The 20,206-nt window shown below is 42.7% G+C and overlaps 1 protein-coding gene across 2 annotated transcripts in view; it reads left to right on the plus strand.

Annotated features, from left to right (window-relative positions):
- JAK2 (Janus kinase 2) overlaps positions 1–20,206 on the plus strand; it is a 344,639-nt gene that overhangs the window by 181,824 nt on the left and 142,609 nt on the right. For both annotated transcript variants that reach the window (XM_040417135.1, XM_040417134.1), the window contains exon 4: positions 14,706–14,823. In XM_040417135.1, coding sequence (XP_040273069.1) covers positions 14,706–14,823 — 118 coding nt within the window. The remainder of the gene's footprint in view (positions 1–14,705; positions 14,824–20,206) is intronic.

The raw sequence follows: 20,206 nt of genomic DNA on the forward strand, positions 1-20,206 counted from the left end.
GATGTGTACAGTAGACCTAAGGGACGCTTACTATCACGTCCCGATCCATCCAAATTCCCAGAAATTTCTGAGATTCGCAATTCGAGATCGCAAAGGCTCAATCCTTCACTTCCAATTTACAGCTCTTCCCTTTATAATATCATCTGCTCCCAGAGTCTTCACGAAGCTCGTTGTCGAGATGGTGGCTTCCCTGAGGCACAGAGGCTTGGTGATCGTACCGTACTTGGACGACTTCCTCATAATTGGAGACTGTGAAAGTCATCTCCAAGCTGATCTAGACACCTTCCTATCGTTCATACGGAATCTGGGTTGGTTAATAAACCTGCAGAAAATTCAATCTTCACCCATCCAGTACGATTCCGTTTCTGGGGGTCAGTCTAGATTCCCAGGTTTAGCGTACATTCCTCCCATTGAACAAAATCAGGAACCTTCGTTTAAAGATCCAACGGTTTCAGAGCAGAAGGTCCTGCCCCATAAGAGAAGCCATGAGCCTTCTAGGTCTTCTCTCGTCTTGCATACCCTCGGTACCCTGGAGTCAGTCGCACTTCCGGACCCTCCAAGCCTGGATTCTCAGAGTCTGGAACAGGCAGCAGAGCTCGTTGAATCACAGGGTGTCCATCCCTCTATTAGTGAAGACCTCCCTAGACTGGTGGACAAACTCGAACAACCTCTCCTTGGGAGTTCCCTGTGAGAAAGCTCCTTACATTCAGATCCTAATGGACGCAAGTGAAAAAGGATGGGGAGCGAAGGTGGGGGATCATTACTTTCAGGGTACCTGGCCGCCAACAACTCGTTCTCAATCCTCCAACTTCAGAGAGCTGAAGGCGGTTTGGGAGTCATTAAGGGCAGCGGAAGATCTCCTCCAGGGCCTACACGTAAAAGTCCTTTCCGACAACACGACTACAGTAGCGTATCTTTTTCATCAAGGTGGAACAAGAGCAGGGAAACTGATGTACATATCATAAAAAGATTTCACCACACCGAATGGTCTCTGAATCAGGTCATTTTTCAAATGCTGATAGACAGATGGGGCACCCCTCAAATAGATCGGTTCGCCTCAAGAAAAAATGCAAAGGTACCAACATTCTGCTCCCTAAGTCCACGGGACAATCCTTGGGCGCTGGATGCGTTCACGATACAATGGAATTGGAACATTTGCTACGCATTTCCTCCACTGCCTCGAATTCCCAAAAAAATCCAGAAGCTCAGCCGAGAAGATACAATTCTGATCCTAATAGCCCCTTACTGGCTCAAGAGAAGTAGGTTTCCTTCTCTAAAAAACCTCTTGGTAGAAAACCCGTGGCATCTTCCATCCAGGATGGATCTCCTTCATCAGGGACCAATCCTACACCACAACCCGAACTTTCTAAAATTGACAGCCTGGATCCTGAGGTCCAGATGCTAAAATCTCAGGGTCTCTCCGATCGAGTAATATCTACTCTGAAGGCGAGTAGAAAGAAGGTCACCTATTCTATCCCTAATTCTAAACATCCTAATATTCAAAAAATCTTAGAGTTTCTCCAGCAAGGTCTTGAACTAGGTCTTAGACCTTCCATTCTTAAAGTACAGATCTCAGCCCTGGCTTGCTTCTTCGACCGAGACCTAGCTAACCACCGCTGGGTTAGAAGATTCATGAAAGCAGCCTCATGCCTCCGTCCTTCTCTAAAGTCTCGTATCCCTACTTAGGACCTAAATGTTGTACTCACAGGCCTGACACTCGCCCCTTTCGAGCCTATACTCGATTGTTCTATTAAACACCTATCGCTAAAGACCGCTTTCCTTATAGCTATTACATCCGCAAGTAGGCTGGGCGAGATACAAGCCTTGTCCATACGGGAACCATATCTCTGTATTACTGATGATAGAATCATACTTAGATTAGACCCAGGTTTTCTTCCTAAAATCGTATCCGATTTCCCTCGTGACCAGGAAATAATCTTGCCTTCCTTCTGTAACAATCCCTCTAACAGTAAAGAATCCACCTTTCATTCCCTAGATGTTAGGCGTTCAGTTTTAAGGTATCTCGAGGTTACGAAAAATTTCCGGAGATCCGGAAATCCTTTTAGTCCTTTTCTAAGGTAAGAGTAAAGGTTTGAAATCCTCCAGGTCCTCTCTGGCTCGATAGATTAGGGACACCATCTCCCTTTGTTATGTTATCCAGGGCCTTCCCTGCCCCTCCAACCTAAAAGCCCATTCGACTAGAGCCATGTCTTCTTCCCAGGCTGAAAGGGCCGGGGCTTCTTTAGAGGACATCTGCAAAGCTGCTATGCTGCTATGTGGTCTAGCATACATACCTTTATGAGACACTATAGACTAGACCTTTCTAGTAGCTCAGACTTGTCTTTTGGACGTAAAGTCCTTCAGGCAGTCGCCCCCCCCCCCCCCCTCTAGATCTATAATTTTGTATATCTCCTTGTGGGTCGTCGTGGTGATGAGGTGAAAAGCCGGAATTAGACTTACCAGTAATTCAGTTTCCACGAAATCACCACGACGGCACATATATTCCCTACCCTAATTTTTCTGCTTTGTTTTTGAGGTTATGAATTAATATCCTCTGGAGTTATTATCTATCCACCACTTTTTAGGTCTCTGTAATTTTGGACACACTGGTGTTGGTGGTGGGAGGGGGGATTTAAACCCTCTCTCTGTTCCTGCCCCTACAGAGGTCAGGGGTCAATCTCCTTGTGGGCCGTCGTGGTGATTTCGTGGAAACTGAATTACCGGTAAGTCTAAATCTGGCTTTTTGCGGGGCCACGGAATGGAGCAATGGATGTGGACAGCACACGGAGTGCTATCCGCCTCTTTTGCGGCCCCGTTGAAGTGAATGGGTCCGCACCTGAGCCTCAAAAATTACGTCTCGGATGCGGAACCATATATATATATATATATATATATATATATATATATATATATATAATATATATTATATATTTTTTTATTTTTTATTAATGAAATGGTAAAAAGGTCAAGGAATGTAATGAGCCAAATACTAGGACAGGAAATGTGATGCTACATATACACATGCATCCTAATTACAAGAAAGTCTGTTCACATTCTCTCTAACCCTAGTGGATCCAAAGTGATTCTTGCTTCTTCTCCTAATGTGGAGAATGTAAAGTATAATGCAGGGAGTTGCGATAAGCCATCAGTGTTTGATGGATGGGGGGTTCTTTCCCGCTTATCCTAAGAACAAAGTGACCCCTAAGTGTTTATCCAGCCACATCAGTTAATCCATGCACAAGGTTGTACCTGATGCTGCAGATTAGCCACAATCACTTGAACCAAGCAGATTGTGATGGTAATTGGCCTGTGTAAATGGACCTTAAGCGCATGAGTGGTTTTAAAGGGTTATTACACAAAAAACAAGTATGATCACTGTGGGGTCCCCTAATTGGATTTCCACCAGTCACTAAAGTGGGGGTCTCAAACTGTGTTCTCTTCCTGATTGTTGGACCACTTTGTAGCATGTTGCATGACCACAGTGACAAGTGATCAATGCAAATATATGTGCTGACCACCTGGACATATACAGTCAACAAGAGGTTGACAAGGGTTTAAGATGCAGATGACATGACAAAGTTTTATCTCTGAAAGCGCTTAGTATAAGCTGTTACACTAGCGGCCCATGTCCACTGCTGTCTAGCTTTCCTGGGCGGGCACGGGTGCCGCTCCACTCACCATTTATCTGTTGTAATTCCAGCACTCTGGCAGCAGGCCAGGGTGTCCTGTGTGTATTAGTACTTGTATTATTTGAACCTCAATCTGCTACACTGTAAGGGCTGTTTCACACGAGCGAGTCCATTGCGGGAATCACACTCTGTGTGTGAGTGTGAGCCTCCACTCTGGACTTGCAGGAGTGCATGGCATTATCATGATTTATAATGCTATGTGTATCTGCTTGACCTTATTTCTACAGAATCATACTGACAGCTTTGTCACTATGATTCTGTGGAAAAAAGGCCATGCAGAGACACATAGCATCATAAATCATGATGATGCCGTTCACTCCTGCAAGTCCAGAGTGGAGGCTCACACTCACACACGGAGTGTGATTCCCGCAATGGACTCGCTCGTGTGAAACAGCCCTAAGGATCAATCTTCTCCAGGCTCTGTGAGCTGCTGCATGGCTGTGTCCAATTGCTAATCAGCTGTTCCTATATATATACCTGGTTGTTTCCTTCAGTGATTACCTTAGCAATAGTTCTCTACAGATCCTGCCAGGTCCTGTGGTCATCTTTAAGGCTGGTTTTAAAGTCAGTATAAAACTGAGTCTGCATAGCACCTACCAGTAGCCATTTGGCTCCAGGAGAAGTATATAGTGGGCTCAGCATGTATGTTGGTACTTGCATCCCTGGATCCGATGAAAGCTGTAATGCCACCGGACGGGGTTAAAAGCAGAGTGTGCCTGGCGTGCATGCTGCACCTGCATTCCCTGGACTTTGTGTGGCTGTCATGGCCCACAAACAGGTAGGAACTAGTGTTAGGGACCACTCCTTAGAGGCGACCTTGACGTGGTGAGTGGCTTATTACGCTTTGGCCAAAATGTACACCAATGCCTCATCCAGCATAGAGGCAGGGCAGAATGCTGGTTGCAGAGTGCCATTGCATTTGTGTTTTTTTCTTTGTATATGTATTTCGCCATAGCAATGTGCACCTACATATAGGGTTGAGCTGATTGAATCCCCCACATTTTTTCTTTGTAGTATATATTGGAGGCGTGGCGATCTCCATGCAGTCATGCACACCTGACCAATTAGTCTGCCCTGGAGGCTGGTTTTAAAGTCAGTATAAAACTGAGTCTGCATAGCACCTACCAGTAGCCATTTGGCTCCAGGAGAAGTATATAGTGGGCTCAGCATGTATGTTGGTACGTGCATCCCTGGATCCGATGAAAGCTGTAATGGCACCGGACGGTGTTAAAAGCAGAGTGTGCTTGGCGTGCATGCTGCACCTGCATTCCCTGGACTCTGTGTGGCTGTCATGGCCCACAAACAGGTAGGAACTAGTGTTAGGGACCACTCCATAGAGGCGACCTTGACGTGGTGAGTGGCTTATTACGCTTTGGCCAAAATGTACACCAATGCCTCATCCAGCATAGAGGCAGGGCAGAATGCTGGTTGCAGAGTGCCATTGCATTTGTGTTTTTTTTTTTTCCTGTGGTCATCTTGACCGTGTAAAAGAGCCATATCCGTTTGTTTGCCTTTGTACCGATTTCTGCCTGTCTCTTGGAGTTTGATGCTGTACTGCCTGACTTGATCTGTGTCTGTTCACTGTGTTGACCCTGATCCGCCTTCCCTGACCTCTGGATTGTATTTGCACAAATTCTGCCTGCCCTGACCTCTGCATGTTTCCTGACTACAACTATAGCCTGATCCCTTGGTGTTCTGCACCAGTGTCTCTGGCTTCTTTTGCCGTCAACTACACAGAGACCAATCCAAGAACTCACGGCCTGGTGGTTCCCCCGTAGCGATGACCAGATCAATGTATTGGGGTTACAGGGGACTGCCAGGACAACGCCCTCATGATAGTCCAAACTCAAACTGGTTATTTACCACAGTGGGTCCACACTCACTGTCTGTTACACATACACTGATGAACAATATACACCTCTTCTTTAAAAACGGTTTGGAAACTGAAAACAGCAAGAATAAAAGATGTATATCATTGTTCTGTCTTTCTGACTTGCGGAACACTGATATTCAGGGTATTTCTGGTGGTTTTGAAATTGAGAAAAAAATCTGCCCTTAGAGGAAGTTGAACTTTGCAGTCACCTTCCTTTTTAAAATTTCATAACCCCTCTAGCTATTAAGTGTTACCCCACCCAGAAATGTGGTTTTATGTGAGTAAATGAAAATATTTCCTCTTTACTTCTGTTACAATGTTTGTTTTTATCACGATTCTAATGTCACAGATTAGGACCATCTAAAAATTGAATAATAACTATATTCTTTAGTAAATACTTGTATTTTTCATGAGCTTACCATTCTGAAGCATCTTTTCTCTGTGTTTTGCCTTTCCTCTTTCCCTCTCCGTCATAGGGGCTCTATACCGGAAAATAACTTTTTAATCCCCATGCATTCTGAATGGAGAGAAATCCGTTCAGGATGCATCAGGATGTCTTCGGTTCAGTTTTTCTTCAAACAGCTCTGAGAGCTTGCAAATATCATTTTTCTAGCCAATAAGGGTATTACTGTTATAATGCTTTTGTCCATCAAATTGGTGCCACACAATTTTTGCTGTACGTCTGTGCAGTGGGGAAAGAAATACATAGGCGCACCGCGTTACACATTCTCAGTGACCAGTTTGCAAGCTGAACATTGAGGATGTGTTCATAACTAGGTATCATATTTAGTTTATGAATGTGAGAGCTGTGTTGAGAATAAAGGAACCTTGTTCAGACTTGTTAGTAGAGAGGTCAGCTGGATCCAGTGAGCGGCACAGAACAAGCGCTTCTCTACCAGGTCTCCTGTGCTAATGTGTACCAATGCAAATCAGGAATGTTGGCCTCTCTTCCCTCCTGCACCTACAGAACCAGCTCTAGTTTTCTTTCATGAAACTCTTTAGAAGGATCTTTACTCCACAATGAAGTTGCTACATTGCTTATATTGTTGCTTGTTTCGAAGGAAAACTCTGTTTTCCGGATTTGGCAGCAAATATTTAACAGCATATTGCTGAACACAAGTAATGCATGATTGTCCAAATCATATGCTTCTTTACCTCCTATGTGTCCAGTGTCCCCAGCGACATGTACTTCAAGCTGTATGATCTTCTATGTTTCGGATGTAGTGCACCTAAACAAATGCAGAATTTTGAAACAATGTAGAAAAAGTGACTATTAAGGATTTCTTGGCCATAAGTAAATATATTCGGGACGTGTTTTTTTTTACTTTTCAAATGAGAAATATCTAAATTTAAAAGCGGCAATGTGCGTTCAGTAAACTTATGATATGTCATAGGAACTTATCAACAGTTTAGATCATTGAGACCCCCAACCATCTCCAGAACAAGGGGAGCGAAGTTTATACTTAGTAGGGATCGACCGATATTGATTTTTTAGGGCCGATACCGATAATCTGTGAACTTTCAGGCTGATAGCCGATAATTTATACCGATATGTGCATTTTTTTTTTATTCCTACACAAATCTGCTGTTAAATGAACATTTTTTTTGTTAACATTTAGATTTTTTTGTAAATCTTTCTTTTTCATTGGTGATAGGAGTCAAATACAACAAATTGTACCACTTCTTAATCTTTTCTTTTTTTTACACGCACATTATAGTATGTAATTGTAATGTTTGTATGATGTAGTATGAGGTACACTGCGTTCAGAATTATTAGGCAAATGAGTATTTTGACCACATCATCCTCTTTATGCATGTTGTCTTACTCCAAGCTGTATAGGCTCGAAATCCTACTACCAATTAAGCATATTAGGTGATGTGCATCTCTGTAATGAGAAGGGGTGTGGTCTAATGACATCAACACCCTATATTAGGTGTGCATAAATATTAGGCAACTTCCTTTCCTTTGGCAAAATGGGTCAAAAGAAGGACTTGACAGGCTCAGAAAAGTCAAAAATAGTGTGATATCTTGCAGAGGGATGCAGCACTCTTAAAATTGCAAAGCTTCTGAAGCGTGATCATCGAACAATCAAGCGTTTCATTCAAAATAGTCAACAGGGTCGCAAGAAGCGTGTGGAAAAACCAAGGCGCAAAATAACTGCCCATGAACTGAGAAAAGTCAAGCGTGCAGCTGCCAAGATGCCACTTGCCACCAGTTTGGCCATATTTCAGAGCTGCAACATCACTGGAGTGCCCAAAAGCACAAGGTGTGCAATACTCAGAGACATGGCCAAGGTAAGAAAGGCTGAAAGACGACCACCACTGAACAAGACACACAAGCTGAAACGTCAAGACTGGGCCAAGAAATATCTCAAGACTGATTTTTCTAAGGTTTTATGGACTGATGAAATGAGAGTGAGTCTTGATGGGCCAGATGGATGGGCCCGTGGCTGGATTGGTAAAGGGCAGAGAGCTCCAGTCCGACTCAGACGCCAGCAAGGTGGAGGTGGAGTACTGGTTTGGGCTGGTATCATCAAAGATGAGCTTGTGGGGCCTTTTCGGGTTGAGGATGGAGTCAAGCTCAACTCCCAGTCCTACTGCCAGTTTCTGGAAGACACCTTCTCCAAGCAGTGGTACAGGAAGAAGTCTGCATCCTTCAAGAAAAACATGATTTTCATGCAGGACAATGCTCCATCACACGCGTCCAAGTACTCCACAGCGTGGCTGGCAAGAAAGGGTATAAAAGAAGAAAATCTAATGACATGGCCTCCTTGTTCACCTGATCATAACCCCATTGAGAACCTGTGGTCCATCATCAAATGTGAGATTTACAAGGAGGGAAAACAGTACACCTCTCTGAACAGTGTCTGGGAGGCTGTGGTTGCTGCTGCACGCAATGTTGATGGTGAACAGATCAAAACACTGACAGAATCCATGGATGGCAGGCTTTTGAGTGTCCTTGCAAAGAAAGGTGGCTATATTGGTCACTGATTTGTTTTTGTTTTGTTTTTAAATGTCAGAAATGTATATTTGTGAATGTTGAGATGTTATATTGGTTTCACTGGTAAAAATAAATAATTGAAATGGGTATATATTTGTTTTTTGTTAAGTTGCCTAATAATTATGCACAGTAATAGTCACCTGCACACACAGATATCCCCCTAAAATAGCTAAAACTAAAAACAAACTAAAAACTACTTCCAAAAATATTCAGCTTTGATATTAATGAGTTTTTTGGGTTCATTGAGAACATGGTTGTTGTTCAATAATAAAATTAATCCTCAAAAATACAACTTGCCTAATAATTCTGCACTCCCTGTATGTACACTGCTCAAAAAAATAAAGGGAACACAAAAATAACACATCCTAGATCTGAATTAATTAAATATTCTTCTCAAATACTTTGTTCTTTACATAGTTGAATGTGCTGACAACAAAATCACAAAAAAAAAAAAAAATGGAAATCAAATTTTTCAACCCATGGAGGTCTGGATTTGGAGTCACACTCAAAATTAAAGTGGAAAAACACACTACGTGCTGATCCAACTTAGATGTAATGTCCTTAAAACAAGTCAAAATGAGGCTCAGTAGTGTGTGTGGCCTCCACGTGCCTGTATGACCTCCCTACAACGCCTGTGCATGCTCCTGATGAGGTGGCGGACGGTCTCCTGAGGGATCTCCTCCCAGACCTGGACTAAAGCATCTGCCAACTCCTGGACAGTCTGTGGTGCAACGTGACGTTGGTGGATAGAGCGAGACATGATGTCCCAGATGTGCTCAATTGGATTCAGGTCTGGGGAACGGGCGGGCCAGTCCATAGCATCAATGCCTTCGACTTGCAGGAACTGCTGACACACTCCAGCCACATGAGGTTTAGCATTGTCTTGCATTAGGAGGAACCCAGGGCCAACCGCACCAGCATATGGTCTCACAAGGGGTCTGAGGATCTCATCTCGGTACCTAATGGTAGTCAGGCTACCTCTGGCGAGCACATGGAGGGCTGTGCAGCCCTCCAAAGAAATTCCACCCCACACCATTACTGACCCAATGCCAAACCGGTCATGCTGGAGGATGTTGCAGGCAGCAGAACGTTCTCCACGGAGTCTCCAGACTCTGTCACGTCTGTCTCATGTGCTCAGTGTGAACCTGCTTTCATCTGTGAAGAGCACAGGGCGCCAGTGGCGAATTTGCCAATCTTGGTGTTCTCTGGCAAATGCCAAACGTCTTGCACGGTGTTGGGCTGTAAGCACAACCCCCACCTGTGGACGTCGGGCCCTCATATCACCCTCATGGAGTCTGTTTCTGACCGTTTGAGCAGACACATGCACATTTGTGGCCTGCTGGAGGTCATTTTGCAGGACTCTGGCAGTGCTCCTCCTGTTCCTCCTTGCACAAAGGCGGAGGTAGCGGTCCTGCTGCTGGGTTGTTGCCCTCCTACGGCCTCCTCCACGTCTCCTGATGTACTGGCCTGTCTCCTGGTAGCGCCTCCATGCTCTGGACACTACGCTGACAGACACAGCAAACCTTCTTGCCACAGCTCGCATTGATGTGCCATCCTGGATAAGCTGCACTACCTGAGCCACCTGTGTGGGTTGTAGACTCCGTCTCATGCTACCACTAGAGTGAAAGCACCGCCAGCATTCAAAAGTGACCAAAACATCAGCCAGGAAGCATAGGAACTGAGAAGTGGTCTGTGATCACCACCTGCAGAACCATTCCTTTATTGGGGGTGTCTTGCTAATTGCCTATAATTTCCACCTGTTGTCTATCCCATTTGCACAACAGCATGTGAAATTGATTGTCACTCAGTGTTGCTTCCTAAGTGGACAGTTTGATTTCACAGAAGTGTGATTGACTTGGAGTTACATTGTGTTGTTTAAGTGTTCCCTTTATTTTTTTGAGCAGTGTATAATACATATATAACACACTGTATATGTATAATAGCATGAGGTATATAACACACAGTATATGTTATGTATAGGTATACTATTATCAGGTATATAAGGACTCTAAGGAGTGTATGATGTAGTATGAGCGAGGTATATGATATATAACACACTGTATGTGTGTAATATAATGAGGTATATAAGGACTCCTATATACACTATATAATGTGTCTATGATGTAGCACAGTCGAGGTATATAATACATATAACACACTGTATAATAGTATATGAGCCTGAGGTATATAAGGTGATTCAGATTGTAGGTAACAAACTACTATGACATCTACTATGACGGCGCACGTATTTATTTTACCATGGCACAACTGTATAGACTGTAATGTCGGCAGGCATTCTGGTTCTCGCCTCTGCCCTACACTGACCGCCTCCAATGACATCAGCGTCTGCTACGGAGTTCCGTTCGGGCAGGCAGGCACGCCCACAAGCGTAGTCTCTCCTGTACTCCCGCGATAGTTGGCACTGGCAGCCGAAAGACATGGCCGGACTCAGAGACTTCGGGCGTGCGTGCGTGCGGCGTAAGAATTATCGGTGGTATCGGCAGTTTAGATGACGATACCGATAACGTGTGAAAACAGGAATATCGGCCAAACCGATAATCAGTCGATCCCTAATACTTAGCATGTTCTCTCCAAAAGTCTATGGACCTGTCTCGTGCCGGGAGGAGAGAGAGCGCCTTTGTTCTAGAGATCAGTGGGGGTCTCAGAGATCAGACCCCACCAATCTAAACTTTTGTTATGTCTGTACAACATATCAAAAGCTTACTGAAGGTTCAGTGCCACTTTAAAGGCATTGTATCACTTCAGCAAACTGCATTTATCATGTAGACAAAGTTAAAACAATGCACTGTGATTTTCCATAATGCCTCCTTTGTTGGCTTTGTTCCATCTTATTATACACTGCTCATTATGGCCACCACTGCAGCGCAGACATTAGGTGGCCAGGACGGGAACTACTGTGCATGTGTGCCTTTTGCTCGCCTCCACCGTCCACACATTTTTCTATAGCGTGCAAGCACGGCCGCCACTGCTGGATTGCCAGCCGCCACTGCTGGATTGCACATTTATTGCACATGTCGGAAAGGGCTTCCAAGAGTCTATACCTTTTTTTTACTTTTCTGTCCACACAGCCTTTTGAGGGTTTATTTTTTGCGGGACAAGTTATATTTTTTAATGACACCATTAATTGACCATATCTTGTATTCAAAAATGGGAAAAATTCTTTGTGGGGTGAAATTGAAAAAAATATTAATTACTTTATTTTTCAATTTTATATCGTTCACGGTGTACTAAAAATGACATGAGAACCATATTGTGTATGTCACGATGATTGCGACGATACTACTTTTATGTACCTTAAAGGGATCCTGTCGCCGGGATTTTGTGTATAGAGCTGAGGACATGGGTTGCTAAATGGCCACTAGCACATCCGCAATACCCAGTCCCCATAGCTCTGTGTGCTTTTATTGTGTAAAAAAAAAACGATTTGATACATATGCAAATTAACCTGAGATGTGTCCTTTATGTGAGATGAGTCAGGGACAGGACTCCTCTCAGGTTAATTTGCATATGTATCAAATCGTTTTTTAACACAATAAAAGCACACAGAGCTATGGGGACTGGGTATTGCGGACGTGCTAGCGGCCATCTAGCAACCCATGTCCTCAGCTCTATACACAAAATCCCGGTGACAGGTTCCCTTTAAGAGAAATAAAACCTTTAAAAAAATAACATTTGCATTCCATTGTCATATTCCGACACCCATTACTTTTTTATATTTCAGTCTACAGAGCTGAGGGCCTCTATTTTGCAGGGCAAGTTGTAGTTTTAAATAGTACAGTTTTGGGGTACATCTGACTTTTTGATCACTTTTTATTCAGTTTGTTTGGGGATGCATGATGAAAAAAAAGGTGAATCGTGCATTTTCATTTTCTTTCCATTGCGGCATACAGAATGCAGGATTATTATTTTATTAGTTTGGATATGGCAATACCAATTTATTTTTATTTTTTTTATTGTTTATTTTTATATACAAAACGAGGAAAAGAGGATTATTTGAATTTTGAATATTTGTATTTTTTGTATTTGTAAAACCATTTTTTTATTTTAATTTGTTATTAATTAATTTTTAGTCCCCTTGGTTGCAGTAGTGTACTATTGCAATCTATGTAATTTTTATTGTCCTCCTATTAAGCCCTGCCACAGGTGATTAACTATAGCAGGCCTGGAATCCTTTACAATTAGCGGACAGAAGGAACCCCTCCCTTCTGTGCAACCTCTCAGATTCTTTAATCTTTTGGCTGTGCCATCAGGTGTTAAATGCTTAGTGAGGCTGCTCTATACATTACCCACACGGAAAATACATAAGTACATAATTTTGCGTTCAGGGGATAAAAAGAGAAAACTGTAATTTTATGGTATAAGGATTCATTCAGACGGCCTTATGCTGTCCGCAAAAATGCGGATCCGTTTTTTTTTGCGGATTAGATACTGTCCCATTCACTTCTATGGGGCCCTTTTCTTCCATTGCATGGCTCAGCAAAAAAAATTAAACATGTCCTATACTTATCAGGGCATGGCCCTATTGAAGTCTATGGATCAGCAAAAAAAACGGAATGCAATCCGTTTTTTTTGCGGACATGCTGAACTGTCCACAAAAAAAACGGATCCGCATTTTTGCGGACAGCATACAGCCGTCTGAATGAGCCCTAAATGTAATAAAGCATAAAATATATACTTTTTTTTTTTATTTGGTTGTCATATCAACCAGCAGAATAACATTATCACATTATTTACCTGCATGGTGAACCCCCTAAAAATAATAAGCACTCACAGAATTGCTGTTATTTGGACACCTCTCCTCCCAAATATGGAATAAAAAGTGGTTAAAAAGCACCTAAAGGGATAACAAACATCTGAAATGCTATTTTGAATTATCCGACGGATGCTGATTTTAAAATGGGGTGATTTATGGGGGGTTTCTAATCTATACGCTTCTCAAAACCACTTTACAACTGAATGGGTCCCTAAAGCGTTTTTTTTTTTAAATCTGAAAAATTGTTGCTACACCTATAAGCTTTCTAAAGTCCCCAAAAAATCTGAGTATGTTTAAAAAATGATGCCAACATAGAGTGGACATGTGATAAATATTATTTCGTGAGGTATGACCATCTGTCCTAAAAGAAGTTAAATAAAAATTTTGAAAATTGCAATACATTGACCAAAATTTACCATTAACATAATATACGTGTCATGAAAAAACAGTATCAAAATCGCTTGGATAAATAAAAGCATTACAAAGTTATTACCATGTAAAGTGAGTTAGATTTTAAAAATGCCACTTAGGCCTCATGCACACGAACATATATTCTTTCTGTGTCTGTTCAGTTTTTTTGCGGATCGTATACGGAACCATTCATTCAATGGGTCCGAAAAAAAAAAAGAAGAAGTTTCTCCGTGTGCATTCAGTTTTTCCGTATGTCCGTATTTCCGTTCCGCAAAATAAATAGAACATGTCCTATTCTTGATCGCATTACGGACAAGGATAGTACTGTTCTATTAGGGCCAGCTGTTCCGTTACGCAAAATACGGAATGCACACGGACGTCATCCGTATTTTTTGTGGGTCCGTCTTTTATGTACGGCAAAATACATACGTTCGTCTGCATGAGCCCTTAGGCATATTTTACAAAATTACTTTAGTGGGAAAAGGTTAAAGGGGACTTCTCCTGACAACTGATTGGAGCATATTTTCTTTAAAATTCTGTCCTACCTTTATTACAGAAAAAATCTGCCCTACTTTTTTTTTCTGCCTTACCTGGAAATGTATAAATTATTTGCCATCTGTGTGTTACAATTCTTCATGGTCAGTTGGGTGTCTCCCTGCACACTGACTGTGGATAATGTCCAGATTTAAAAAAAAAAAAAAAAAAAAAAAACATTGAAAAAAAACGACCATCATTTTTACATGTGTAAAGTGGTGTTATTTTAGCTTCTTTCTGTTGGTCACCCATCAGCACATAAATTGGTACTACAAGATGGCAGAGTTGCATTTGTGATGACAGGTCCCTTTTAGTACAAATGCAGTATTCTACGTTTAGAAGATCCAGGATTAATCTGTCTGCATGAATTGATTGCTTAACCTTCGCTTTGACCATGCCCAACTTGTTTTTTTAATCTTTCAGGTTTTATTTTCCACATTGGTATAGCAATGGGAGCAGCAGAGCGTTTCGTTATGGAGTTGCAAGAGGATCGGAAAGTCCAATTCTTGATGACTTTGTCATGTCTTACTTGTTTGCTCAGGTAAGAAGCTTCAATTGCCAGAGAGATTGAACGTTTCTGTGAGTAAATTTTTCCCTTATTTTTTTTGCTTTTCACTGCCTCGTCTTTGTTGCTGCAGAAGCAATTTTGTTATCAGTTTTAAACAAGCATCCTTCTTAATAAACACTGCCAAACTAGTTTTGTGGACTGGAAGGATCATTGGCTAATTATAGATCCTAAATAGGGTTGACAGATGGTGTTTTCTGCTTTTAGGTATCATTGTTGTCTCTTGCTCTTGTTACTTGCATGTCAAGGATGATGAAATTGGCTGTTGGCAATTTTTTTTAAATTGCCATCTTGCATCATAGGACATTGTTTTTGACTGTCTGCTTCCTCAGGTGTATTAAGATATACTGTACAATGACATGCTCAGAACAGCTAAGATGTGTCACATTAGTTTTTTAGGGTTATGTTGACTCCTCAATTGATTTGGAGATCTTTTGTAAGAATGGATTTTTTTTTTTGTACATACAGTTGCAAGAAAAAGTATGTGAACCCTTTGGAATGATATGGATTTCTGCACAAATTTCTCATAAAATGTGATCTGATCTTCATCTAAGTCACAACAATAGACAATCACAGTCTGCTTAAACTAATAACACACAAATAATTAAATGTTACCATGTTTTTATTGAACACACCATATAAACATTCACAGTGCAGGTGTAAAAAGTATGTGAACCCCTAGACTAATGACATCTCCAAGAGCTAATTGGAGTGAGGTGTCAGCCAACTAGAGTCCAATCAATGAGATGATATTGGAGGTGTTGGTTACAGCTGCCCTGCCCTATAAAAAACACACACCAGTTCTGGGTTTGCTTTTCACAAGAAGCATTGCCTGATGTGAATGATGCCTTGCACAAAAGTGCTCTCAGAAGACCTACGATTAAGAATTGTTGACTTGCATAAAGCTGGAAAGGGTTATAAAAGTATCTCCAAAAGCCTTGCTGTTCATCAGTCCACGGTAAGACAAATTGTCTATAAATGGAGAAAGTTCAGCACTGCTGCTACTCTCCCTAGGAGTGGCCGTCCTGTAAAGATGACTGCAAGAGCACAGTGCAGACTGCTCAATGAGGTGAAGAAGAATCCTAGAGTGTCAGCTAAAGACTTACAAAAGTCTCTGGCATATGTTAACATCCCTGTTAGTGAATCTACGATATGTTAAACACTAAACAAGAATGGATTTCATAGGAGGATACCACAGAGGAAGCTACTGTTGTCCAAAAAAAACATTGCTGCACATTTACAGTTTGCACAAGAGCACCTGGATGTTCCACAGCAGTACTGGCAAAATATCTGTGGACAGATGAAACCAAAGTTGAGTTGTTTGGAAGAAACACACAACACTATGTGTAGAGAAAAAGAGGCACAGCACACCAACTGTGAAGTATGGTGGTGGTGGCATCATGGTTTGGGGCTGCTTTGCTGCGTCAGGGCCTGGACGGATTGCTATCATCAAAGGAAAAATGAATTCCCAAGTTTATCGAGACATTTTGCAGGAGAAATTGAGGCCATCTGTCCACCAGCTGAAGCTCAACAGAAGATGGGTGTTGCAACAGGACAACGACCCAAAGCATAGAAGTAAATCTTCAACAGAATGGCTTAAACAGAAGAAAATACGCCTTCTGGAGTGACCCAGTCAGAGTCCTGATCTCAACCCGATAGAGATGCTGTGGCATGACCTCAAGAAAGCGATTCACACCAGACCTCCCAAGAGTATTGCTGAACTGAAACAGTTCTGTAAAGAGGAATGGTCAAGAATTACTCCTGACCGTTGTGCACGTCTGATCTGCAACTACAGGAAACGTTTGGTGGAAGTTATTGCTGCCAAAGGAGGTTCAACCAGTTATTAAATCTAAGGGTTCACATACTTTTTTCACCTGCGCTGTGAATGTTTACATGGTGTGCTCAATAAAAACATGGTAACATTTAATTCTTTGTGTGTTATTAGTTTAAAGGGTTTCTATCACTTGGTATCACATATTTAGGTGTCAGACACTAGCGATCCGCTAGTGTCTGCTCTAACAAACCATCCTAATATGATAGGTTTTGGGGCAGCCGTTTTGCTAAAATAACAACTTATATCTATATGCTAATGAGCCTCTAGGTGCTATGGGGGCGTCATTAGCACCTAGAGGCTCCGTCTACCTTCATAAACTGCCGCCGCCCAGTGCGTCCCTCCAGCCCGCCCATCTCCTGCTGAATGCGATCCTCTCCGTGCGCGTCTCTGTTCTGCGCATGCGCAGTGAATGTCTGACCGCTTCCCTGCTCAGACATCTCCACTGCGCCTGTTCCTCGGAGCACTATGATGTCATCGGCGCAGGCGCAGTGGAGATGTCTGAGCAGGGAAGCGGTCAGACATTCACTGCGCATGCGCAGAACAGAGACGCGCACGGAGAGGATCGCATTCAGCAGGAGATGGGCGGGCTGGAGGGACGCGCTGGGCGGCGGCAGTTTATGAAGGTAGACGGAGCCTCTAGGTGCTAATGACGCCCCCATAGCACCTAGAGGCTCATTAGCATATAGATATAAGTTGTTATTTTAGCAAAACGGCTGCCCCAAAACCTATCATATTAGGATGGTTTGTTAGAGCAGACACTAGCGGATCGCTAGTGTCTGACACCTAAATATGTGATACCAAGTGATAGAAACCCTTTAAGCAGACTGTGATTGTCTACTGTTGTGACTTAGATGAAGATCAGATCACATTTTATGACCAATTTGTGCAGAAATACATATCATTCCAAAGGGTTCATATACTTTTTCTTGCAACTGTATGTGTGTTTTTGTTTTTTTCAAATTAGACGACATTCAGAGATTTATTTTAAACGAATGGAAAGGAGAAATGACTCATTTTCTCTTAGCTATTAGTCAGACTTCAGCTCTCAGGTTTCAGAGGTCTTTTAGAATATTAATGGGGTCCCATGACTAATGTAAAAAATGAGGACCAGATCATATAGGACATGAGAATCTATTTGTAACAAAGCTAAAACCAGCCCTGTACCTTACATGGATCCAGAGATCTCCTCATTCATTGCTCCAATTGTTTTGCTACCTTTATTTCAGGTTGGCAGCTCAGGAGGCGTGTCTTTTCTGCTGTAGCTCAGGAGGCGTGTCTTTTCTGCTGTAGCTCAGGAGGCGTGTCTTTTCTGCTGTAGCTCAGGAGGCGTGTCTTTTCTGCTGTAGCTCAGGAGGCGTGTCTTTTCTGCTGTAGCTCAGGAGGCGTGTCTTTTCTGCAGTAGCTCCCTCATGCTTCATCCTGCTCAGTACATAGTATGGTAACTGTTGCTGCTCTGCTGAGGCTTCTGGGCTTGGTCTGGTATTCCTTGGGAACTTGGGTGAATTTGTCTCCGTCTGCATGTGGCTTCAGCCAGAGAACATTTGCAGGTGATCTTAGCATTACTTCTGGCGATGGCTCAGGAGTCTATTGTCACTTCAGGTCCGCAGTACCCATGAAGCAGCCTCTTGCATCACTTCCACCATGATATGCAGGTCCTGGATTAGGGAGGACTTCCTAAGAAGTCTGGGCACCTCTCTGAAGGGAGCATAAAGTGGTTATGAATTTGGTGGTGAGTAAGCTTCAGCCCCTCAGCCAGCCTTTCAGTCCCAATTGTCTTTAAATCCTCCAGAGCCTGCAGCGTCTGAAGCAGAGGAATCAGCTTGCACAACCCATCATAGCCTCCTATGATGGGATAATCATTTTCTTGATTTGATGTACCTATTCTTTTCAATTAGTGTTAATGGTGTTAGGCTACTTTCACACTAGTGTTTCTCTTTTTTTGTATTGAGATCCGGCAGAGGATCTCAATACTGGAGAAAAACTCTTCAGTTTTGTCCCCATTCATTGTCAATGGGGACAAAATGTAACTGAACAGAATGGAGTGCTCCAAAATGCATTCCATTCCACAAGCTGTGGTTTTCTTTCCGTCATGGGATGCGGAGGAAAACAGATTCTGGCATGACCCACAATGCAAGTCAATGGGGACGGATCAGTTTTCTCTGACACAGTAGAAAATGGATCCGTTCCCCATTGACTTTCAATGGAGTTCATGACTGATCTGTCTTGGCTATGTTCCGTATTGGCTATGATAATACAACCAGATCTGTTGCGCCGGAACTGCCTGCGGGATTTGGAAATCTGTGTGCAAACAGATAGCATTTGTAGACTGATCCGTCTAACAAATGCATTGAAACACCGGATCCGTCTCTCTGGTGTCATCCGGAAAAACGGATCCGGTATTTATTTATTTATTTTTCATGCGCAGACCGGAAAACTGGATCCGTTTTGCCGGAACACTTAGCAAGTGTTCCGGAATTTTGGACGGAGAAAATAATTCATCATGCTGCGTTTTTTTTTACTCAGCCAAATACCGTAAGAATGACTGAACTGAAGACATCCTGATGCATACTGAATGGATTGCTCTCCATTTAGGATAAAACTGATGATTTTTTTTTTCTGGTATTGAGCCTCTAGGATGGAACTCAATACCGGAAAAGAATAACGCCAGTGTGAAAGTACCCTAGCGGAAGCGTTTTTGCTGATCCCTCACAGATCAGGCAAAAACGCAAATGTGAAAGTAGCCTTAAAACTGCTAATATGTCTATTACTAAAATTAAGAATAAGTAGTGTGCTGTGAGAAACATCGCCTACTGCATATGCTACACCTGTATGTCAGTAGTGTCTGGAGAAGATTGCAGCTGAGGAGTCTCAATTTGGTAAAGTACTACTACTTTCACACTAGCGTTTAGTTTTCCGGTATTGAGATCCGTCATAGGGTCTCAATACCGGAAAAAAACTCTAACGTTTTGTCCCCATTCTTTGTCAATGGGGACAAAACGTAACTGAACAGAACGGAATGCTCCAAAATGCATTCCGTTCCATTTGGTTGCATTCTCATCCCGTCATGGGATGCAGAGCAAGACGGATCCGTCATGACCCACAATGCAAGTCAATGGGGACAGATCCTTTTAAGGGCTTATTCACACGGCCGTAGTGCTCCCGTGGCCGTATTGCAATACATGGGGCACCGGCCGTGTGCATTCCTCATCACAGATTCGGACCCATTCACCCATCTGGAGATGCAGTACGGAACTGAAGCACAGAACGGAACTACGGAGTACTTCCGTGGGGTTCCGTTCCGTGCTTCCATTGCGCAAAAACATATAACTTATTCTATCTTTTTGCAGAACGGACGGATTCAAGTGAATGGGTTCGCAATCCGCATGCGGCTGCCCCACGGTCAATTTGCGGTCCACAGCAATGGCAGGGGCAGCACACGGTCGTGTGAAAAAGCCCTAACATCTGACACAATAGAAAACGGATCCATCCCCCATTGACTTGAAATGGCGTTCATGATCCGTCTTG

Source organism: Bufo bufo, chromosome 2 (assembly GCF_905171765.1).
Source record: "Bufo bufo chromosome 2, aBufBuf1.1, whole genome shotgun sequence".
In the NCBI taxonomy this organism is placed as follows: domain Eukaryota; kingdom Metazoa; phylum Chordata; class Amphibia; order Anura; family Bufonidae; genus Bufo; species Bufo bufo.